A 24,737-nucleotide genomic window follows, 5' to 3' on the forward strand; every position below is an offset into this window, starting at 1 on the left:
TGTATGGTGTAATTGTACTTGTGCATGGCATGATTTGAGTGGAAAGCACGCACACAAAAGCTTTTGACTATAACTTGTACATGTGACAATAATAAATCAATGCCAGTGACAGTCATTCCTAAGGGCCTGACCCACTTTCATGACTTAATTCAAAACCTCTGCTGAGTTTAAAGGACTTTAAAAAAAAAAATCAAGATCGTGGTAATCTACGAACTCCTAAGACCTACCACGACTATGTTTACGAACTCCTACGAGTATGTCTACGAATTCCCACGACTATTTCGATGCCCTCCTTACGAGTAAAAAGTTGCAATTTATTTTATCTCAACCATTTTTTTTACTCGTGGACATTTTTTATCGGGCTGCAATAAACGTCCCGACTTACCTGATGCCAGGAGTACCTACGGCTGGCATAACAGGCCGCTACGATTTATCTACAAACTCCTATGACCTCCTACGGACTCGTTACGAACATTCTGCGAGTATGAATCAAGGGGAAAACTCAGGAGAATTCGTGAATTACCTCGTGAAAGTGGGACAGGCCCTTTAATATTCGAAAAATGTAGGACATTGGAATTTATTGTGGAAATATAAAATAATCTACACTGTGTTCTCTCTGTGTCTTGAATCTCTCCCATTCCTGTTGGTTGTTTTATTGGGATTGTGTGTCTCTGCTGTCACCAGGATGGATGGCGCCCTGTTAATTAATTTTAATATATTTTTCCGTGTCTTTTCCAGGATTCGGAACAATGGATGGATTATCTTCCTCCTGATCATGGCTGCTGTGTTCTGGGGCTATCGGCTGGTCAAAGTCATCTGCAATCTCCTCAGCTACTGGGAAATCAGAATGTTCTACATCAAAGCTCTGAAGATCCCCACGGTATATCCTGCAGCTCACCAGGGGGCCTTTGGAGAGCTCTCCTATACCTAGTCACCTGTTTTGTTTTGGGAGTCCTTCTGGTAGCTTAATACAGTAAAGGGCGACTGGGCAACTCCAGAGAATGACTACCTTTGTGCGGCTGTGGTAGGAACACAGAGCTCTGCGGTTTACTTTTCACATTTGATCGGAACACACATGTCAGCTACCTTCGTTAAGAGTTTGCAGAGCAGGATTGAGATGGTTACCAAAGATCTTAGAGCGGATGGTTACTATTCTCAGTAACCGCCACTTCACATGCGTTTTTTTGGATTGTATGTTTTGTTAACATTCTGACCCCAAAAGTGGGAGTGCGAAATGGAAAGAGACCATTCGCCCTAACTTGTTCATATCCACCAAGAATCCCCATCCACCGTCTCATTTGCACGTGTTTGGCCCATTGACTAAACTTTACATAAAAGGTACATATCTAAATGTCTTTTAAATGTTGTTAAAGTACCTGCGTACTTTACCTACTTTCATTTAGATTTTACTTTGGAGATACAGTGTGGAAACAGGCCCTTTGGCCCACCGAGTCCGCGCCGACCAGCTGTCATCCCACACACGTGCTCTATCCTACACAAGAGGGACAATTTACACTCTACAGAAGCCAATTAACCTACAAACCTGCACATCTATGAAGCGTTGGAGGACCCCGGAGCTCCTGGGAAAAATCCCAAGCAGTCACAGGGAGAGCATACAAACTCCATAAAGACAGCACGTATAGTCAGGATCAACCCCGGGTCTATGGCACTGTGAGGCAGCAACACTAAGGCACCGACCATCGATCACCCGTTCACACAAGTTCTATGTTACCCTACTTTCTCGTCCACTCCTTACATTCCTTATAGAGGCAATTCACAGAGGGCCAATTAACATAAATATGCATCTTTGGGATGTGTGCAGAAATTGGAACACCCGGAGAAAACCTACGCATTTACAGGAGAATCTGCAAACCACACAGCGAGCACTCGAGATCAGGATAGAACCCAGGTTTAGTTTAGTGTGGTGATACAGGGTAGAATCGGGCCCTTCAGTCCACCGGGTCCGTGCCAACCATGATCATCCATTGGCGAGTTCTATCCTAAACACACTTGGGAGAATTAAGCTACAGAGGCCAATTAACCCACGGACACAGACACACACACACACGCACCTCCATTGTGCTGCATGACTGACTGTGGCCTTTCCTGCCTCTTGCAGGTAGAGCTGTGCAACTACACATGGCAGGAGGTGCAGGCACGGCTGATCCAGCTGCAGCGGGAGCAGCAGATGTGCATCCATAAGAAGGAGCTGACCGAGCTGGACATCTACCATCGCATCCTGCGCTTCAAGAACTACATGGTGGCCATGGTGAACAAGTCCCTGCTGCCCGTCCACCTCAGCCTCCCCCTTCTGGGCAATGTCATCTTCTTCTCCCAGGGCCTGAAGTACAACTTTGAGTTGATCTTCTTCTGGGGCCCCGGCTCGCTTTTCCAGAACAAGTGGAACCTGCACCCTAAGTACAAGCGGGCCACCAGCCGGCTGGAGCTGGCTCGGCAGCTGAGCAGGATGGTGTTGCTGATGGGGGTGGCCAACCTACTGCTCTGCCCCTTCATCCTGGTCTGGCAGATCCTCTACGCCTTCTTCAGTTACACTGAGGTGATCAAGCGAGAGCCGGGCAGCCTAGGGGCACGTCGCTGGTCGCTCTTCGGCCGCCTTTACCTCCGCCACTTCAACGAGCTGGACCACGAGCTCCAGGCCCGGCTCAGCCGTGGCTACAAGCCGGCCGCCAAGTACATGAACTCCTTCACCTCACCCCTGCTGACAGTCATGGCCCAGAACCTGGCCTTCTTCTCCGGTTCCATCCTGGCCGTGCTCATTGCCCTGACCGTATACGACGAGGACGTGCTCACTGTGCAGCACATTCTCACCGCCATCACTGTGCTGGGCATCGTAGTCACCATCTGCAGGTGAGCTGTGGGTGGGGGGGGGGAGGTATGGAGGGGGCAGCAGGCAGGAGGGAGGTGCAGGTGTGCAGTTGGAGGGGGCCTGGGAGATATGGTCGTGGGGCCAGGGTGCGGCAGAGTTGTGGGGGAGGAAGATGAGGAGGGGCCGGCGAGGGAGGAGAAGATGGGGACCTGAGGGTCACGAGTGTTTGTCAAGAGATAAAATTGAAATTCTTACTTGCTGTAGCTTAACAGGCCAATAAATGAAATAACACATAGAACGTAGTTGGCAGGGTGGGACCGCGATGAAGCTGCTGCCTTACAGCGCCAGAAACCTGGGTTTGATCCTGACTACTGGTACCGTTTGTTGGCAGTTTCTACGTTTTCCCCGTGATCGCATGGGTTTTCTCTGGGTGCTCCGCTTTACTCCCACACTCCAAAGACGAACAGGATTGCAGCTGAATTGGCTTTGGTAAAAATTGTAAATTGTCCCTAGTGTTAGTGTATGGGTTGATCGCTGGTCAGGGTGGACTCGGTGGGCTGAAAGGTCTGATTCCATGCTATATCTCTAAAAAATAAATATATAATATTCCTTGAAACTGATATACTACAATCCTGAGAACTATATTCTGCACTCTGTGTCTTCCCCTTTACCTATTTGACTTGATTGTCACACCAATCTTATGTATGGTATATCTGATTTGATTTGATAGGATGCAAAGGTTTTCAAACTGTGCCTCAGTACATGTGACAATAATAAACTTAAACCAACCAATATTACAATAAATGAATATCCATAATACTAGGTGACCATAATAGTGCAAAAATCCAAGCCCGTATTGAAACCAAAGACACGGCCCACAGACGATCAGAGTTGCTGAGGTTAGTGTTGTGCAGAGTTCAAGAGCCCAATGGTTGCTAGGAAGAAGCTGTTCTTGAACCTGGAAGTCACGGTTCTCAGGCTCCTGTACCTTCTTCCCGATGGCAGCAGCCGGATGAGAGCGTGGTCAGGGTGGTGTGGGTGATGATATTGGCTGATTTGAGCTAGAGCCTCCTGTGGATCTCTTCAAAAGTGGCACACAGCAGGAGCACCGAGGCAAGGACAGGACCACCGAATCTCAAGGCAGCTGAGCAGGGACATAAGAAATACCAAGGGAGGATGTAATGATTGTCCCACACGCAACCATGGCTTTGCTGCATTAAGCTATCAACATATTGCAGGTTAGGACAAGGTGAAGCTCTCTCTACACTGTCCTGCCACACACTCACAGGGTTAGATGCAGAGTGAAGCTCTACACCATCCTATCACACTCTCCTATGTTTAGAGGGAGAATGAAGTTCCCTCTACTCCGTCCCATCACATACTCTCATGGTCAGAAGTTACTCTTATTGAGTTTAGTGTATTAACGTCATAAGGACTAGGAGTAGAATTAGGCCATTCGGCCCATCATGTCTACTCCGCCATTCAATCATGGTTGATCTATCTCACCCTTCTAACCCCATTTTCCTGCCTTCTCCCCATAACCCCTGACACCTTCATTGTCACGTACCGAGGTACAGTGAAAAGCTTTTGTTGCATGCTAGCCAGTCAACGGAACGACAATACATGATTACAATCGAGCCAGCTACAGTGTACAGATGCATGATAAAAGGAATAACGTGAATAACATTTAATGCAAGATAAAGTCGAGTAAAGTTCGATCAAAGATAGTCCGAGGGCCTTCAATGAGGAAGATAGTAGCTGAGGACAGCTCTCTAATTGTTCTCATCGCACACCAGAGGTTCAGATACAGAATGAAGCTCCCTCTACACTCTTCTATCTGAGTTAAAAGTGATAGTTTAGTTTATTATTGTCATGTGTACTGAGGTATGGGGAAAAGCTTTGTGCATGCTATCCAGTCAAAGAAAAGACTATACATAATTACAATCAAGCCGTCCACAGTGCACAGATAAATGATAAATGGTATAACATTACGCGCAAGATAAAGTTCGATTAAAAATAGTTGAAAGGTATCCAGTGAGGTAGATGGGAGGTCAGGACGTCACTCTAGCTGATCAGAGTCAATTGCCTGACTAGGGGTGCTGTCTGTACGGAGTTTGTATGTTTCCTTTGACCGTATGGATTTTCTCCGTGTACTCCGTTTTCCTCCCACACTCTAAAGACGTGCAGGTTTGTAGGTTAATTGGCTTCTGTAAAATTGTAAATTATCCATAGTGTGTAGGATAGTGCTAGAGTACAGGGGTGATTGCAGGTCGGCGTGGTCGCAGTGGGCCTGTTTTATAGAGTCATAGAGCATGGAAACCGGTCCTTCGGCCCAACTTGCCCACATCGGCTAACATGTCCCAACTACACTCGTCCCACCTGCCTGCGTTTGGCCCATATCCCTGTAAACCTGTCGTATCCATGTACCTGTCTAAATGTTCCTTAAACTCCGGCAGCTCGTTCCATACACCCATCAGATACCTCTCAGATTCCTCTTAAATCTTTTCCCCTTCACCTTAAACCTAAGGTCCTCGGTTCCCCTATCCTGGGCAAGTCTGTTTCCACGCTCTATCTCTAAAGTCTAAACAGCTGGGAAGAAACTTGTAGCTGAATCTGGAGGTGAGTGTTTTCAAACATCTGCGCGTCTAGCCTGATGGGAGAGGGGAGAAGATGGAGTGGTCAGACATGGCCCAGTTTTGAGTGACCCTTTGTCGAGGTGAATGGGTGTGTTAGCTCGGATCCATTGGGCACCGGACCCACTGAACACCGTACATGGTCGGACCCATCGAACTCCAGCAATTTTGTCTACCTTTCGATTTACCAACATCTGCAGTTCCTTCTTGTCCATTGGGCATCTGTTGTCTTGCTGCCTCGCCGCGTGCTCCTGTAACGAGGGGTGTGTTGTTGTATCTGTCCGCAGGTCCTTCATCCCAGACGAATACATGGTGTGGTGCCCAGAGCAGCTGCTGCAGTGTGTGCTTGCCCACATCCACTACATGCCCGACCACTGGAAAGGAAATGCCAACAAATCTGAGACCAGGGGTGAGATGGCCCAGCTCTTCCAGTACAAAGCGGTAAGGAAAAGTCCAGTTCGCACCCTGCAGAAGGGAGGGAGGAGGAGGAGGAGGAGACCGCCGGAGGTAGGGCACAGCCCGGCTCCTTTACTAGAGCTCATTTATTACTACCCATCTAACCCTCTGTTTGGATTTGGGGGCAAGTGTAGATGAACTTCATCCAGCTCTCCCCCAATTCCATATTAAATGGGGATGACTTCAGCTTTGCCCTTTTTCCTGTAAAGACAGAAAATCTTCCAGAAGCAACCATGGCAACCATGTCTCAGCCATGGATCTGCCCCAGTAGGAGTAGCCCGATTCTGGAGATCATAGAGTCACAGAGCTATTCAGCTTAGCAACAGGCCATTTGGTCCACCTTGTCCAGGCAGACCAAGTTGGCATACTGGTCAAGTCCCATTTGGCCCATATCCTTCTAAACCCTTCCTATCCATATACCTGTCCAAATGTCTCTTGAAAATCATTATTGTATCCGCTTCCATAGCTTCCTCTGGCAGCTCATTCCAGATACGGACTACCCTCTGTGTGGTAGTGTTACTCTTGAGGTCCCTCTTAAATCCCTCCCCTTCTCCTGTCTTGGAGTCCTCTAGCCTGGGAAAAAGACTGTAGGTGTTCACTTTATCCATGCCCCTCATGAACCTGTACGCCTCAATAAGGTCACCGATCAGAATCCGATGCTCCCAGCCTCGCCTGAATAGGTGACCTTACAGCATGACTATGGGCAGTGTGCTTGATGTCATGTTTATAAGTGATAGGAGCAGAATTAGGCCATCAAGTCTACTCCGCCATTCAATCATGGCTGATCGACCTTTCCCTCAACCCCATTCTCCTGCCTTCTCCCCATAACCCCTGACACCCACACTAATCAAGAATCTATCTATTCTCTATCTAATCTATTCTGCTCTCGCCCACCCTATGGCCAGACTGGGTCTCCGGTGGGTAGGGCCTTAGGAACAGGCTGGGCTGAAATCCTAACCTGGCTGTGGTTGGAACCACATTACAGGACTCTGGGTCGGACCCTACAGTATTATGGTTCGTTTCACTTCAAACAGACAAAAACTCAATAAAATTAGTAATCAAGTAGTAAAATCTTTATTTCGCCAGGCGGAGGCGGTAGTAAACACTTACAGTATGTAATATACAGACTATAGGTTCACTCTATAATGTTATGGTTCACTCTATCCCCACACCAAGGGGTAATGTCCAATCAGATATATTTATACCCCAATAATCAGCGATTCAGCAATACTTTATCTACAGAGCATTGTACAGCCTCTGGCCTGGTAAGATTGACAGGTTCTTCCGAGGAAGCTTTTTTGCAGATTCAAGCACTTGTTTTTTGACCTTGTTGACCTATTGTTTAAGTACATTGCAATCTGTAGAGCAGAGGGAAAGAACATTCCTCTGAACATTCCTCTGATTGTTTTTATTATAGAGCAAAAACATTGAGTGTTATAGTACTGTAGCCTTGCTAGTGCAATGGGAGAAAGGTGAAAGCCTTTCTTTGCTTCTAATTCTACAGCTGAATTCATTTTGTAATGTTTAAATCTTTTAAACTTTCTCATTCCTTCCTCTTTATCAGTTATGATAACATTCACAATCCTCGGTAGGTATATAATGGTCGCAAGCGGTTAACAATATAAATCAGCGATGATTAATAAAAAAGATAAGAGCCATAGTGTAATACAGTATTCCAGAGTCCATCAAGCCAGCTCCCATTTCCTTCATTGTACCCATGCATGTCACTGCCAACCTTATGGATTTTCTCCATTTCTTGGGAAATGTGGGTAGCAAGGTCAGTGATATTAGAGGATTCATCAGGGATCTAGGCACAACATTCATCTTATTATAATACAGGTGCCTCGTTGGTGATCTTTATGATCAATACTTATTTTGTAGTTTTTTAATATGCAATAGTTGTAAAACAGTGAACATGATTACGTACAAAGATTGTCAAGAATTTTTGCAGTTTGACAATGACAATAACCTGGTCAAAGACTTTTGTCAAATTCATGTTGTGAGATTAAACACGTAAATAGCATACTTTATGACAAAATGATAGGGGTAAAATGAGAATGGAGCTGTCAACTATCTTTATGCCGAGTTTATAAAAAAATAAAAAAAAATAAAGTAATATTTAGAATTCATACATTTCAGGCTGTTAGCGTTAACCCTTATACAAATTCTCCCATTGAATTGCTTCATGCCATTTATTCATAGCTGGGGGACCTGTAGATTAGTTTTTAGCTTCTTTAAGAGATTAACATCCATAAGTTTAAATGTTCCAAGATACCATGAACTCGAAGCATTATGTGTCTGATTGTAATTTGGTTTGAATCTGGCCTTGAGCTTGTAAGGGGTTATGGCACAAACCCAACATCTTAATCAGATAAAGAAGCTTGTTTACCTTACAGCAGCGAGTTCACTGCTAACACTTCTATCATTGTAGCCCTCACCATTACAGCGCGTAAGCAGGCTGGCATGCTACTTTACTACTGCTGGTAAAGCCCCGGAATAATACGCTACCGGTCTTTTTGCAGGGATATGGAGGTAAAAGGCTGAAGATTAGATTAGATATAATTTATTGCCACACAGCCAGGCTGGTGGAAATTTGGGTTGTCTGCAGCGATACAATAATAAAGAACACACAACCACAATAAAACTGTAACACAAACATCCACCACAGCATTCATCACTGTGGTGGAAGGCACAACATTTGGCCAGTCCTCCTCCATTTCCCCCCCGTGGTCAGGACCAGAGTCCAGAGTCAGTCCAGGATCGGCTCTTCCTCACCGGAGACCGCGGCTTTAAGTTGGTGTAGGCCGCAGGCCGGCGGTCAAGATTTAAAGTCCCCGCCGCAGCCAGAAGCACCGTAGACTGCAGGGCCGGCGGTCGAAGCTCCCCTCCAGGGTTGATGGTAAGTCCATGCCGGACCCGCGGTAGAAGTCGGCCGCGGGCTGGCAGTGATGGCTTCTTCTTCCCCCGGGTCCCCAACGTGAGATCCCGGGCTGTAGACGCTGCACCAGCTGGAGCTCTGCAGACTGCGACTTCAGGCTGCCGGCTGCCCCGGGTCAGCGAAACGGAGCGCTCCCCTCCAGCGAGCCCCAGCGAGGGCTCACCCGCTCCACGCCGAGAGTCCACGCTGCACCCGCCGCTGAAGCCCCGGGCGCGTCTCCGGGAAAGGCCGCGTCGATCCTTGATGTTAGGCCACGGGGGAGGCGACCTGGAAAAACTCGCCTCTCCGTGGAGGAGGCGACCGAAGCGGTTTCCCCCTCACCCCCCCACACCACCCCCCACATAAAACACACAAAGAAACATTAAATACAGACTTTAAAACATACAAAAATTTTTTTAAAAGGTTGAAAAACTGACGAGCTGCATGACATGGCTGCTGCCAGAGCAGCGCCCCCTACAGAAATTAACATAGGTTAATTACTGTAAAGGTGTCGGCTTCTGCCGGTATAGATGACAGAATAGTATTGGTATCAGGTACTAAAGGACTATTTTTAATAGCTCTCAGGTTTTAGACAAAACACCATTCATTACGTCTTCCCACTTTCGGGATTGGTAGAATAGGAGTATTACACTGCCTTTGCATTTTCACTAATAGTGCTCGTTGCAATAATGACAATCATGTCAATCATAAAGAACATAGCTATCCCTTCTTCAGCCTCCGCGGCCAGTCAATATTGTTTTAAACATGGCAAGGCAACATCTTTTTTATAGTCAGTTTATGTTCAGGAGCTGAATACACGCATCCCACATGATTCTTATGCTTTGCCCATAGTTCAAACGGTACTTGGACCAGAGCCACAGTAGGCAGATCCTCAGTAGGCAGCTGTTGCTTTTCATAGTGTCCCATTCCTTTCTGACCCATGTGATCTTTCCTTCTGTGACATTGGCAACTATAAAACATGAATTGTCTGTCTGTCCTTCAGCCATTTTATCAGTTTTCCTATTTCTTTCGCTGTTGCTGGAGGTCTAGTAGCTACGATTAAGTGTGACTCGGAGGTGTCTCCCATCTCAAATCGATACCTTTGGTTTTATTCCTAATCCCGGGACCCCAAATAAGGGGTCACTGTTAATTGTTCAAGTTTATTCAACCAGGGGGAGACTCGTTCCAAGTATCTGGGATTAGGGAGGCACGTATATAATTCAGTGCAATGCATTCGTTTATGTTCATGGCTGATTTTAACAAGATACTGAAAATACTGGCCTTTTTTATTTTTGTGTTTGGCTTCCTTTTACCGCCAGTCTTGCAGGAGGACATCCAAGTTCATACTTCCTTTTTCCAGTTTCCAATTCTTTTGCAATAAATTAGGGATCCAACGAGGATTATTTTCGACCTTCACTGCTGTAGGTGTAGTCAATAGTTCTAGGAAGGACTCCTTCCACGTTCTCCCAATTTCCTCCGATCCCAATTTCTTATCAGTTCGTGATCTCCTAGTTGTAAGGATTCGCTGTTATGGTCAGCTGATGGTGGTTTCTGCGTTTCTCTGGTTCAGTGGTTTCTGTAAGACTGACAAGGTTCGGGTCAATTGCTGTGCATATATAATTAATTCATCACTAAGGTCCTGTCCCGTCTCAGTCAAGGCTTTACTTAAACTCTTTAACTACTTACAAGGCAGACCCTTTAAAAATAGGTCATTATAAAGAAAAAAACATTTAAAAATTATTCCCAATTCTTTCAATCTATCTCTCCAAATTCACAATTTCAAATTAACAGATTTTATTTCTGAGATAAAGGCATTTCCAATTCTCATCCAATACCTCAATCTGAATTCCACATGGCCAGTGCGCAATTCAGAGCTCTCTTGAATTCAATTCAAAAGGTAAGAAATAGGAAGAAATCAAACTTAAAATCCCGACAAGGTCACCAATCCTAATGCCAGGTTATGCGGCAAAGAAAATGAACAGTCTCTTTGCTGAGCCACATCCGCTGTTTAATAATAGTTGAGAAGACAGAGAATAAACAGTTAATTTCCCCATAAATGGCCCATACATTTTCAAAGAGCAAAGAAAAATAAAATAACTGTGTGCGGCTCATCACAGCTTTAAAACACGAGACTCTACAAAGATTTATCACGTAAATGAGCAAGCTCATTCAATGACATCCTATTTCATCTTAATCAAATGATCAATTCAACATTCACCCAGAACTGGTTCCACAAACAAGTAACAGTATTTAAACTCATTCACTCTACACCCTCTTTTCTGTGACATTCACTCACAAATTTCCACACCTCATGCAATATGCTAAATCTCCAATATTCATACATGTTAAAGCAATAGAATTCTCACTCAAGAGTAAAACGCAGTTATACACTCCTCAAGGAAATCATGCAAAACTCTTAAAACTTTGATACACCCAAAAATGAGAAATTTACATTTTGATATTTAAGATATTATCAGGCAAAGTCACTATGTCTTGTGCTGTTGTGTTGCTAACCTTGACCAAGCTAGCTTTGGAGAATTATAAAACAGAAGCCATACACTTCTTAAATATAATTTAAGAAAAACAATAAGATAGCTGTCCTACAGACAAGATCTATACATAGGCTGCATCAGAGGAAAATGTTATTTGTCAGCCAGCCATTTTTACATAACCTTGAGTTTATACCACGAGATACAGGATTTCATTTCCTCACGTAATTACAAAATGATTCAAACACAGCTAGAAAGTTGCTTTGCTAGCCAAGGTCAGTGCTCCACTAACTTTACCGACCAAGACATTTAAACAAATCATTCACCAAAAATGTGCATACTTTGTTCATCAATACAACACATACTGAAGAACGGTCTCAACCCAGAACACACTTTGGACCCTCTCTCTCTTTGTTACTACTGCTACTGCTCCTCCCTCTTAGACACAGGTCATTTCATTAAAAGCTTCAAAGTGTAAGCTACTTTCCACATTCTCTTCCCTCCTTATCAGCATGCATAAGGAAGTGTATATAGTGTAAAAGAAAAAAACATCAGGTACACAAATTTGTCCGAGAGGGGTCAGCCAGAGGTCCGTCAATCGGTCAACGGCGCAGCCCCCTCGTTTCCAAAGATCTTTTTACATGGCAGAACTTAACATTAATTAACTTTACATTCCCTTGTCTGACAGCCGTTCTGTCTACTAGAATCTTTGGTTCTTTGGGGACCAATGTGCAGAATTCGTAATCTGCTGTGTGAGCAGTGATGTCAGCTAGGGCATTCCCCCGGGAGACTTCGTTGTGGCCACTTGTATGGGCATTGGACTTAATAATGGCCGGTTGGACTGGGAGGGCTATGGCGTGCAGGAGCCAGCGCTGTTTTTAAGTTGCGAAAGTCTTCTTCGTGTTGGAGTGAGAGAGTTAGAGAGAGAATTGCTGTGGTGTCTTGGCAGAGACACCAGCAATGAGTAGTTCAATGTATCCACTGCTGGTAGAAATTAACCAAGCCCAGAAATGGGATTGGTCCGATTCCCTGTCATTCAGGATCTTGCCACACACTTTCAAACTGTATGAGAGTTTTAAACTGTACCGATTGTTGGCTGCAAAATGTTAAAGTTCTTGGGGCAAAAGTGAGCAGCCTCGATTCTTGCGGGGTAGTTAAGGTACAGTGCCTCGAAAGCCAATAGCTCGACATCTGCTTTTTCCCTTTTCAGTCTTATTTATCTGCTGTTTCTCTTTCTCTGGTGCTCTGTGTTGTTTAACTCTCTTACTGCTGAATTTATTACTGCTCTTCCACTTCTGCCTTAAGCCCTCCCCCTTCTTCTTCCTCATCTTCCTTATCAGTTTTTCCTTCTTCTGGGGGTTGCCCTTCCCTGTAGGAGTACCAGAGCCCCTTTCTCTTCACGGGATCATAGTGTCGTAGCTCCTGTTGTTAGTGACTGGTGGCCAGGCATGGGGGAGGTATTCTACAATATTTCCAATTTTGTTTCTCAATATCGGCTTAATACTTCAGACAGCCAACTTAGTCTGAACTTACTCACTCCAGAGCCTATCCCATTACTCGGCTCAATAACGGCTTAATACCTCAGACAGCCAACTTAGTCTGAGTCAACAATCCCAAAACTTGCCTTACCTTGCGTTGTCTGTTCTGAAAGATGTTGGCAGGGAACCAGATCACTTTGGACGAAGGACCACGGTGTTCCCGGGCACTCTCAGAAGTTCAGACTCAAGGGGTCCGATAATGCACTTTCTACTCCCTTCGAGATCCAGGCCAAGCTGTCGCCTCTTACTCAGTCTTCAGAGATAGTTTCCAGCAAGATCCTGCTCGACTATGCCAATGTTGTGGTTCGTTTCACTCCAAACGGACAAAAACGCAATAAAATTAGTCATCAAGTAGTAGAATCTTTATTTCGCCAGGCAGGTGCGCACAGTATGCAATATACAGACTATAGGTTCACTCTATAATGTTATGGTTCACTCTATCCCCAAACCAAGGGGTAATGTTCAATCAGATATATTTATACCCCAATAATCAGCAATTCAGCAATACTTTATCTACAGAGCATTGTACAGCCTCTGGCTGGTAAGATTGACAGGTTCTTCCGAGGAAGCTATTTTTTGCAGATTCAAGCACTCTTGTTTTTTGACCTTATTGACCTATTGTTTAAGTACATTGCAATCTGTAGAGCAGAGGGAAAGAACATTCCTCTGAACATTCCTCTGATTGTTTATATTATAGAGCAAAAACATCGAATGGTATAGTACTGTAGCCTTGCTAGTGTAATGGGAGAAAGGTGAAAGCCTTTCTTTGCTTCTAATTCTACAGCTGAATTCATTTTGTAACTTTTAAATCTTTTAAACTTTCTCAACAGTCCCTGGGGCGAGAAGGTAAGGGATGAGGGCTGGGATGACCAGGTGAACCTAAGGGGATGACTGACCCGCGATCCCCTGTTTTGTGTATTGCAGGTGTTCATCCTAGAGGAGTTGCTGAGCCCCATCATCACTCCCTTTGTGCTGATCTTTTCCTTGCGGCCCAAGTCCCTGGAAATCATCGACTTCTTCCGCAACTTCTCGGTGGAGGTGGTTGGGGTCGGGGACATCTGCTCCTTTGCACAGATGGATGTCCGGAAGCACGGCAACCCCATGGTGGGTGGAGTGGCGGGGGGAGGGGGGAGGGGGGAAGCTTGCCTCCATTAGTGTCCTAGGTTTCTGGGTGGGGTGGTGTTGCTGAATGACCCCTGAGTGGGGTGGTCTCAGAAACGGAGTCCTGTATTGCAGGGACTCTGGGATGGGTACTCGAATATCTGTAGCTCTGGGGCTATTGTCCCTCATGGTACCAGTGACAGACCCCTGGGATGGGCTGGTCTCAGAGACAAGTCCCAGTATTGAAGGGACACAAGACAGGTACTTTGATATCTGTAGCTCTGGGTGGTGCAACCTTTCCACTTGAAGTTTCAGTGACAGACCCCTAGTTTGCGGGTCTTGGGGAGAGAGCCCTGGGTTGCGGGGACGGGTACTTTGATATCTGCAGCTCTGCGACTAATGTTTCCTCATAGTATCAGTGACAGACCCCTGGGATGGGGTGGTCTCACAGATGCATCCCTGGTTTGGAGGATCTAGGGGACGGGTACTTTGAGATCTGTAGCTCGGGGGGTAACCGTCCCTCTGTTCCGCAGTGGCTGTCGGAAGGCCAGACCGAGGCCTCGGTCTACCAGCAGGCGGAGAACGGGAAGACGGAACTCTCGCTGATGCACTTCACCATCACCAACCCCCGCTGGCACCCGCCCCAGGACAGCTCGGTCTTCATCAGCCACCTGAAGGAGAAGGTGCAGCACGACGCAGCCACTGGTCCCCCGGCCCAACACCTCTTCTCCGACACGCCACTCTGCAGCTCCCTGCTCTCCAACGAGTCCGCCAACATCGTAAGTGTCACAGCACAGCCGCCATCGGCCAACGAGCCATCGTAGACAGTGGTGGTGGTTATCAAAAATTACAGCAGGAGCTTGAAAAGCTGGGCAAGTGGGCCGAGGAATGGCAAATGCAGTTTAATTCAAATAAGTACGAGGTGCTGCATTTGAGAAGTCAAACCATAGCAGTACATTCACAGTGATTGGTCGGGCACTGGGGAGTGTTGGAGAGCAAAGGGATCTTGGAGTACAGATATATAGTTCCTTCATAGTGGTGTCACAGGTAGATAGGGTGGTAAAGAATACATTTGTACATTGGCCTTCATCAGGCAGGTAGTATTATCCACAGAGAGAGATTGGACAGACTTGGATTGTTTTCTCTGTAAAGCCAGAGGTTGGGAGACCTGCTGGATGTATATAAAATGATGAGAGGCATAGATAGGGTAGATAGCCAGAGCCTGTTTCCCAGGCTGGAAATATGAAATACTAGAGGACATAGCTCTAAGGTGAAAGGGGGAAATTTTAAAGGAGACGTACATGGCAATTTTTGTGCACAGTGGTGGGTGCCAGGAACTCGCTGCCAGGGAGTGATGGTGGATGCAGATACAATAGTGGCACTTAAAGAGACTTTAGATAGGCACATAGATATGCAGAGAATGGATATGGATCATGTACAGGTAGGTAAGAGTTGGGTATGGCATCATGTTCGGCACAGACATTGTGGGTTGAAGGGCCTGTTCCTGTTCTGTACTGTTATGTGTTCAATGTTCTTAAAAGCATGTACATAGTTCCCTGAAAGTGGTGCCACAGGTGGACAGTTTTGGCACGATGGCCTTCGTCAGTCTGGGTGTTGAATATGGGATATAATGAAGTTCGGATATTATGTTACAGTTGCACAAAAAGTTGGTGAGGCCACACATGAAGCATTGTGTTCAGTTTTGGTCACCCCGGCATTAAAAAATTGCTATTAAGCTGGAAAAGATTTACGAGGACGTTGCCAGGATTGAGGGCCTGAACTACAGGCAGAGGTTGGGCAGGCTTGGACTTTATTCCTTGGAGAGATGTATGAAATCATGAGAGGAATAGATAGCATAATTGTCAATCAAAGACTTTATTGTCATTCAAAAATACACCAACAGATGCAAATCTGAACGAAATTTCGTTGCATCTGGCTCACCGTGCAACATAAAACAACAAAAGGATAAAATGGATAAAAAGATAAATTAGATAATAGTGGCGGCACATTATGTGGAATTCAAGAGTCTGATGGCTCGGGGGGAAGAAGATGTTGCAGAACCTGTTCTGCTCCTTATACTGCGATATATTTTGCCCGAGGGCAGCAGAGTGAACAGTCCATGATGGAGATGTGTGGGGTCTTTTATGATGCTGTTGGCCAGTCTTTTCCCTAGGGTAGAGGAATTAGGAATGAAATGTACAGTCTTTTCCCCAGGGTAGAGGAATTAAGAACTAAAATCACAGATTTGAGACGAGGGGAAAGATTTAATGGGAACCGGATAATGGATATATGCAACGAGCTGCCAGAGGAGGGAGTTGAGGCAGGTACAATAACAGCTTTTAAAAGACATTGGATGGGAAAAGTTCAGAGAGATTTGGGACAAACATGGACAAATGGGACCAGCTTAGATGAGGCATCTTATTAATCAGCCCTCCTGCATGTTGGTCCAATCATTTATATACAGCACAAACAGCAGAGGTCCCAGAAGACATGAATGTTGACAGAATTATGGATAGTGAGGAAGGCTGTCAATGAATTCTGCAGGATGTGAATCAGTTAGCATTATAAACTTCAATGGATCTAAACCTAACCCAAAATAAAGCCTTTATCTATTCAAGTTTTGGTTTAGGTTTATTATTGTCACATGTACCGAGTTACAGTGAAAAGCTTTGTTTTGCATGTGATCCAAACAGATAGATAGGGCAAAGGGGAAGATACAGAGTGCAGAATATAGTTCTCAGCATTGTAGCGCACCAGTTCCAGAGACAAAGTTCAATGTCCGCAATGGGGAAGAGATGAATCGGACCGTATAGAACTTATGGAAGGACCATTCAGAAGCCTGATAATAGAGAGGAAGAAGTTGTTCCCAAGTCTGGTGGAGCGCACTTTCAAGCTTCTGTACCTTCTGCCGGAGGGGGGCAGGAGAATGCGGAATGACCCGGGTGGGATAAGTCTATGGTTATGTTGTCTGCTTTCCCAGGCAGCATGAAGTATAGATGGAGTCAGTGGTGGGGAGTCTGGTCTGTGTGATGGACTGGCCTGCATCTGCTACTGGTACTGAGGAAATATTGCAGTGTGTGCAGAGGGCTTGTGCATACATGCACATATGTATCTGTGTGTATTGGTGTGTGAGCGTGTCTGTGTGAGTGTGTAAATGCACGTCTGTGTATAAGCGTGTCTGTAAGTGTGTGCGTCTGTGCGAGTGTGTCTGTGGATGTGTGTGTGCGAGTGTGTGCGCCTGCAAGCACAGATATACTTGTACCAGTGTCTGACTGTCTCCTTCTACTTGCAGCCGGAGAACCTGATCATGAGCCTGCTAACGCATTCGGTGCTGCCCGCTGCGCCGCTGGTGGGCAGAGACGGGAGCCTGATGCAGCCCTGCAGCACCGCCTCTGCCGCTGCAAGTGTGCTAGCGACACTGCCCACCTCCCACCTCCCTGGCCGCACCAGGTCTCACACGCTGCTGGTGGAGAACGGTGCTGAGAGCTCGCTCTATCGCAGCGACAGGACCATCATCGAGGAGAGGTAGGTGGCAGGGAACCACCAGTCGGGGTCCTGTAGACACGCAGGCTGCAGCTGCTGCAGTCCGGAGCAGAGTGCTGGGGAATCTCAGCGGGTCGGGCAGCATCTGTGGAGGGAATGGACAGACAATGGTTTGGGTCAGGACCCTCCTTCAGACTAATGGAGTGAGGCTGGGATAAAGCATAGCAAATGGAAGGTGGATACAGGTGAGGGGGGTTTAATTTAGAGATACAGCTTGGAAATGGGCCCTTCGGCCCATCAAATCCACACTGACCATCAATCACCCGTTCACACTAGTTCTATATTATCCCATCTTCACATTCACTCTCTGCACATTGGGGGGAATTTACAAAGACTAATTAACCTACAAACCCGTATGTCTTTGGGATGTGGGATGAAACCGGAGCACCCGATCACAGGGAGAAGGTGCAAACTCCACACAGATAGCACACAAGGTCCCAATCAAACCTGGGTCTCTGGCACTGTGAGGCAGCAGGCAAATGAGTGAAATAAGTGGCAAAGGCTAGAGATGCAAGTGAGACAAAAGGGTGTCGGGTAAGGAGAGGAGGAGTGAAATTTAAAGCTGGAGGGAGTGATGTGGGTGGAAGAGGACTGGGAGAGGGGAAAGAGAGGAGATTAAAGGAAAATGGGGGATTTGGGGTTGGGAGATGAATGTATGAAGGAGGGGGAAGGAACAAAGTAATGGCGGGGGAGGGGCGAGGAAGATAGTGGGAGAAATGTGTGTGGATTGCGTTTGGGGGGCAGAGAAAGAGAGGGATGATTGGGGGGCATGTATTGGAGTTGGAGTTGAAATTGGAGAAATTGGTCAGAATCCTGCAGATGCTGGAATCCTGAAATGAACCTTTAGAATTCAACTCGATCTTTATCCCAAGGTAGAGGATTCTAATAGTTGAGGGCATTAGCTTAAGGTGAGTGGGGAGGGATTTAAGAGGGACCTTGGGGATGGCTTTTTCACTCTGGAGGATAGTCCGTATCTGGAATGAGCTGCCAGAGGAAGTTATAGAAAGGGATAAAGTATAACTTTTAAAAGACATTTGGACAGATATATGGACAGGAAGGGTTTATAGAGGGATATGGGCCAAAAGCAGCCAAATTAGTCTAGTCCAGTATGCCATATTGATCGGCATGGGCAAGTTGGGCTGAAGGGCCTGTTTCATGCTGTACTTTATGACTCTAATTCTGGCTTCAATGAGTTAGGTGCGAGTGTGCTCTCACCCGCCTCCCAAGGACAAGGAAGTCTAGTTTTGATCTGTCTAGGGCAGATAAGCCTGAGCATCATTCCCAATCTGGAGCCACCCACCAGCCTGGACCCAGCCTAGCAAACAATGGCTCAGACAACTGCCTTGTTCAAAGCCTGAGCAAATCCTCCTTTTGACAGGGATGCACATTATAGTCACAGAGCAGTCCAGCTCGGAAATTGGCCCCTCGGCCCAACTCATTCATGCCCATCCAGCTGCTCCTGTTTGCCTGGTCCTGCCCTATATTCCTCTGAACCTCACCTCTCTATGCCCGGCATATGTACCACATATGAAATAGAGCCACAAAATTCTCCCTTGCTGCAACTTTGCAGGCACATTAGATGCAACACAACCAGTAAGTATAGTAAATTATCTGTTTTACTAAGTAAACCAGACCGTGATAGTGCAAAACATTAACGTGACATAAATGTCCTAATTGCACTCACCTCTACCACTTCCTCATGCCATATACCTGTCTCTGTGTGAAAACCTTCCCCTTTGGGTCCCTTTCCCCTCCTGAAACCATGTCCTGTAGTTTTAGGCCTCCCTTATCCTGAGCAAAACACCAGCTATTTATCTTATCGATGCCCCTCATGATTTTATCAACCTGTATAACATCTCCCCCCAGCCTCCTACGCTCTTGGGGGAAGAAAGTAGCCTTTCCAGGTCCACCTTCTAAGTCGAACCTTCCAGACCCAGTAACATCCTTGTAAATCTTTTCCTGTGTCTACATTCAAACACTGAGTGAAATCTGAAGGATTGCTGAGAAAAGCACCACTGAAGCATGGTGGTGGTGGTCCTTTCACATGCGTGTGTCATGCATGCTCTCCACACGCACTGCCTTGGTGATGCTTCAGATAATATGGCTGAGCAGCTGCAGATAAAATGAGTTGTCTGAGACTGGGTGGAACTGGTTACTGGTGGACTGACTCTTCAATCTTGTGTTTCTCTTGGTTCATCAGCGTGACGGAGAGTACTGGTTCAGGCAGGTCGCTCCTCCTCGCTAACATTGCTTCTACGGAAATGAGTCTGCACGCTATCTACATGCACGAGGTAAGCACAGTGTGGCCTCAGGCAGAACGAGTTAGTTTTGGAGATGCTGTGCAGAAACATGCCCATTAGACCACTGAGTCTGCGCCAACCAACTATCACCTGGACACTAATTCAATCCTACATACTAGGGACAATTTACAGAAGCCAACTAACCTGCAAACCTGTACTTCTTTGGAATGTGGGAGGAAACTGGAACACCTGAACGAAGCCCAAGCGGTCATAGAGGGTACATGCAAACTCCGTACAGACAGCATCCGTAGTCAGGATCGAACCCGGATCTCTGGCGTTGTAAGGCAGCAACTCTACGACGTGTGTAGTTAGATGTAATTCTTTCTACACTGTCTTTCAGGACAGAAACATCCCTTTCACCACTGCCTCTCCCACCGCATGAAGCTCCCTCTGTACCACCCCTCCCACAGTGCGGCGCTCCCTCACCGCCCCTCCCACAGAACACGAGATGCTGGAATCTTGAGCAAAACACAAAGTGATGTAGGAACTCAGCGGGTCAGGCAGCATCTGTGCAGGACATGGATAGGTGACGTTTCGGGTCGAGACCCTTCTCCGGACCGCGGGCTGAGAGGTGTGGGTGGACCCGAGGGAGGAGGGGAGTGGGAGTTTGTATGGGTAGCCAGAGATTGAGGTTGTGGCTGGGGCCAGTGCAGAGGGTAAGGTCTGGAACGGCAGGAGGAGGAGGTTGGGTTGGAGGCAGTGGTGACGCATTTGGTCTACGTTGGGGAAGTCCATGAAAGATTCTCCTGGAGGCTTAGAAGGCTTAGGAAGTTCGGCATGTCCCCAACTAACTCTCACCAACCTACAGATGCGCCATAGAAAGTATTTTATTGGGATGCATCACAGCATGGTTTGGGAACTCCATCCAAGACCACAAGAAATTACAGAGAATTGGGGACGCAGCCCAGACCATCACACAAACCAACCTCCCTTCCATTGACTCCATTTACACCTCACGCTGCAAAGACAAGTTGGCATCCTGGCCACTCCCTCTTCTCCCCTCTCCAATTGGGCAAGAGATATAGAAGTGTGAAAACTCACACCTGCAGATTTAGGGACATTTTCTTCCCAGCTGTTATCAGGCAACTGAACCATCCTACCAACTGGAGACCATTCCTGAGCTGCTATCTGCCTCGCTGGAGAACCACAGGCTATCTTTAATTGGACTTTACTGGACTTTATCTTGTACTAGTTTAGTTTTAGTTTAGAGATACAGTGTGGAAACATGTACTTCAGCCCACCGAGTCCACACCAACCAACAATCCGCATATACTACTTCTATCCTGCACACTAGGGACAATTTAAAGAAGTCAATTAACCTACAAACCGGCACGTCTTTGGAGTGTGGGAGGAAACTGGAGCGCCCGGAGAAAGCCTACGTGGTCACAGGGAGAACATACAAACTCCATCCAGACAGTACCCCTTAGCCAGGATCGAACCATGGTCTCTGGCGCTGTAAGACAGCAACTCTACCACTATACCACCGTGCCACCCTAAACGCTATTCCCATTATCATGTAACTGTATACTGTGGATAGCTTTATTGTAATTATGTATTGTCTTTCTGCTGACTGGGTTAGCACACAATAAAGGTTTTCACTATACCTCGGTACACGTGACAACAAACTAAATTAAACTAAACGGTTCTTCTGTCTTGCAGCTCCACCAGCAGACTGTTCAACCACCACAGATGGAACCCAGGCCCCAGGCCCACAGCTCCGACACCGAGCAGCCCACTGCCCCAGGTACCTCGGCTCTCTTTACGGCACGAAGGGCCGGGCCCACGCCATGTGTAGCAAGTCAACTCCGCAAAACTGTGTTTAGGAGGATGAGGGGGGTACAGCATTGAAACTTACCAAATAGTGGAAGGCCTTGATGGAGTGGATGTGGAGAGGATGTTTCCACTAGTGGGAGAGTTGAGGACCAGAGGCCATAGCCTTAGAATAAAAGGACATGCCTTTAGAAAGAAGATGAGGAGGATTTTCTTTAGTCATAGAGAGTGGTGAACCTGTGGAATTCATTGCCTCAGATGGCTGTGGAGGCCAGGTCATTGAGTATGTTTAAAGTGGAGAGTGATAGGTTTATGATTAGTAAGGGTGTCAAAGTTTATGGGGAGAAGGCAGGAGAAAGGGGTTGAGAGGGAAAGATGGATCAGCCATGATTAAATGGCGGCATAGACGTAATGGGCCTATGACATGAACTGGAGCGCATGGTTCAGGAAAACATGGGGTAATAAGAGTCATACAGTGTAGAAAAAGGCCCTTCGACCGAACCTGCCCACTCTGACCAATATGCCGCATCTACACTAGTCCCACCTACCTGTGTTTGGCCCAGATCCTTCTAAACCTGTCCTAACCATGTACCTGTCTAAATGTTTCTTAAACGTTGCGAAAGTACCTACAGGCTAAGACTGAAGGAAAGACAACGATACGCCCTGGGTGGCCTGTGTCTGAAACATTCAGGGGAAAGGCAGGACAGGTCAAACAGGCTTTTGACACGCTGACCTTCATCAGTCAGGTAATTGAGTATAGAAGTTGGGAATTAACATGGCCCTCGACCAGAAACGCCACCTATCCATGTTCTTCAGGGATGCTGCTGACCTGTTGAGTTACTCCAGCACTTTGTGCCTTTTGCTGGGGAAACTCAGCGGGTAAGGCAGCATCTATGGAGCGAAGGAATAGGTGACGTTTCGGGCCGAAGCCCTTCTGCAGTTCCTTATTTCCACATAGAGATTGGGCCATAATGTTGCAGTTGTACAAGACGTTGGTGAGGCCAAAGCATGAGGGGAATAGATAGGTTTAGCTTTGTACCTCAATACACATGATAATAACAATGAACAGCTTTATTTTGCATGCTATCCAAACAAATCATATAATACTATACATAAACACAATCAAGCCAAATCCAAGTACAATAGGTAGAACAAAGGTAAAAAGTGCAGAATATAGTTCTCAGCATTAGAGTGCACCAGTTCCAGAGTTAAAGTTCAATGTTTGCATTGGGGTAGAGGTGAATCAGACCGATAGGATGAATGTATCGGTCTTCAAGATTCAAACAAGGGGACATGACTTGAGAATTAAGGGACTGAAGTTTAGGGGTAACATGAGGGGGAACTTCTTTACTCAGAGAGTGGTAGCTGTGTGGAATGAGCTTCCAGTGAAGGTGGTGGAGGCAGGTTCGTTTTTTATCATTTAAAAATAAATTGGATAGTTATATGGATGGGAAAGGAATGGAGGGTTATGGTCTGAGCGCAGGTATATGGGACTAGGGGAGATTATGTGTTCGGCACGGACTAGAAGGGTCGAGATGGCCTGTTTCCGTGCTGTAATTGTTATATGGTTATATGGTTATATGTAGTCTTTTTACCAAAGTATGGGAATCAATTTCTAGACGGCATTGGTTTAATGTGAGGGAGGAAAGGTTTAGTAGTAAGCTGAAGGGCGACTTTTGCACACAGAGGGTGGTGGGTATATGGAACAAGCTGCCAGAGGAGGTAGTTACAATTACAGGTGGCACAGGTGCAACGGTAGAGTTGCTGCATTATAGCACCAGCGACCCAGGTTCGATCCTGACTATGGGTGCTATCTATACGGAGTTTGTATGTTCTCCACGTGACCTGTGTGGTTTTTCTCTGGGACTTCCAGTTTCCTCCCACACTCCACAGATGTAGGCTAATTGGCTTGGTAAAAATTATAACTTGTTCCTAGTGTGTGTAGGATGGTGTTAGTGTGCGGGGATTGCTGGTCGGTGCAGACTCAGTTGGGGAAAAAGGGCCTGTTTCCGCTCAGTATCTCTAAATTAAACTAAACTGAACATTTAAAAGACATTTGAATAGGTACATGGATAGGAAATATTTAGAGGGATATGGACCAAATATGGGAAAATGGAATTAGCTTAGATGGGACATCTTTGCCAGTTTGATGAGTTGGACTGAAGGGCGTGTTTCTGTACTGTATAACTATGACTCTAATGCATTGCAAGGGGACATGTGGGGAGGTTGCAGAGGAGATTCAGCAGGATGTTGATGGGGTTTGATAATACCAGATTGGAGGAGAAACTGGATTAAGTAGGTTTACTGTCCTTGGGGCAGCAGAGACTGAGGGGGTCCTGATCGCAGTATAGTAAATTATGAGGCATAGATTGGGCAGATAGTAATGGCCCTGTCCCACGGTACGAGTTCATTCCAAGAGCTCTCCCGAGTTTGCCCTGATTCGAACTCGGAGATTTACGGTAATGGCTGCTCGTCGGTACTCGGGGCTCTCGTGGACATTTTTCAACATGTTGAAAAATCTTCACGAGTCTTCCCGTGCTTACCTGCCGTTAGCGAGTCTTCCCGAGTACCTGCCGTTAGCATTACGAGCCGCTAAGAGACGTCCCCGAGCTCTGACGTACCCGCTACGTTCATTCTCCGTGCTTACCACAAGTTTGATTTTTTTTAAACTCTGGAGAGCTCTTGGAATGAACTCGTACCGTGGGACAGGGCCATTAGTTATCCCCATAGGAGCATATCTAAGACTAGACGGCATAGGTTTAAAGTGATGGATTAGAGGGAATCTGAGGAAGCATTTTCCACCCCAGAGGGTGGTTATAGAGTCACAGAATCATGCAGTATGGAACCAGGATCTTCAGCCCAACTTTCCCATGCTGGCCCATATCCCTCTATCCCTTTCCTTTTCCATGCACCTGTCCAAATGTCTTTTAAATGTTATAATCTCGACTACCTCCTCTGGCAGCTCCACCCACTACCCTCTGTGTGGTTGGTATGTGGAACGCACCGCCCAAGACTCTCACAATGTTTAGAAAGTATCTGGATGAGAAGTGAATTGGCCAGGCAGAGAGAGCCACGGTGTGAGTGCTGTCAATGGGATTAGTGCAGGTATGTGCTCAATGGCAGTGTCGGGGACGAGCAAGTATTTTAGCAGGACCTTGTCTCT

At 46.4% G+C, this 24,737-nt stretch overlaps 1 protein-coding gene across 4 annotated transcripts in view; it reads left to right on the top strand.

Moving 5' to 3' along the window:
- The window catches only part of LOC116972469 (autophagy-related protein 9A-like), a 54,946-nt gene that overhangs the window by 25,849 nt on the left and 4,360 nt on the right, over positions 1–24,737 (top strand). For 3 of the 4 annotated variants that reach the window (XM_033020202.1, XM_033020201.1, XM_033020203.1), the window contains exons 6-13: positions 739–880; positions 2,120–2,868; positions 5,748–5,901; positions 13,785–13,964; positions 14,495–14,740; positions 17,254–17,486; positions 19,705–19,795; positions 21,464–21,548. In XM_033020202.1, coding sequence (XP_032876093.1) covers positions 739–880; positions 2,120–2,868; positions 5,748–5,901; positions 13,785–13,964; positions 14,495–14,740; positions 17,254–17,486; positions 19,705–19,795; positions 21,464–21,548 — 1,880 coding nt within the window. The remainder of the gene's footprint in view (positions 1–738; positions 881–2,119; positions 2,869–5,747; positions 5,902–13,784; positions 13,965–14,494; positions 14,741–17,253; positions 17,487–19,704; positions 19,796–21,463; positions 21,549–24,737) is intronic. The other variant, XM_033020204.1, reaches the window with a different exon arrangement.

Source organism: Amblyraja radiata, chromosome 4 (assembly GCF_010909765.2).
Source record: "Amblyraja radiata isolate CabotCenter1 chromosome 4, sAmbRad1.1.pri, whole genome shotgun sequence".
Classification (NCBI taxonomy): Eukaryota; Metazoa; Chordata; class Chondrichthyes; order Rajiformes; family Rajidae; genus Amblyraja; species Amblyraja radiata.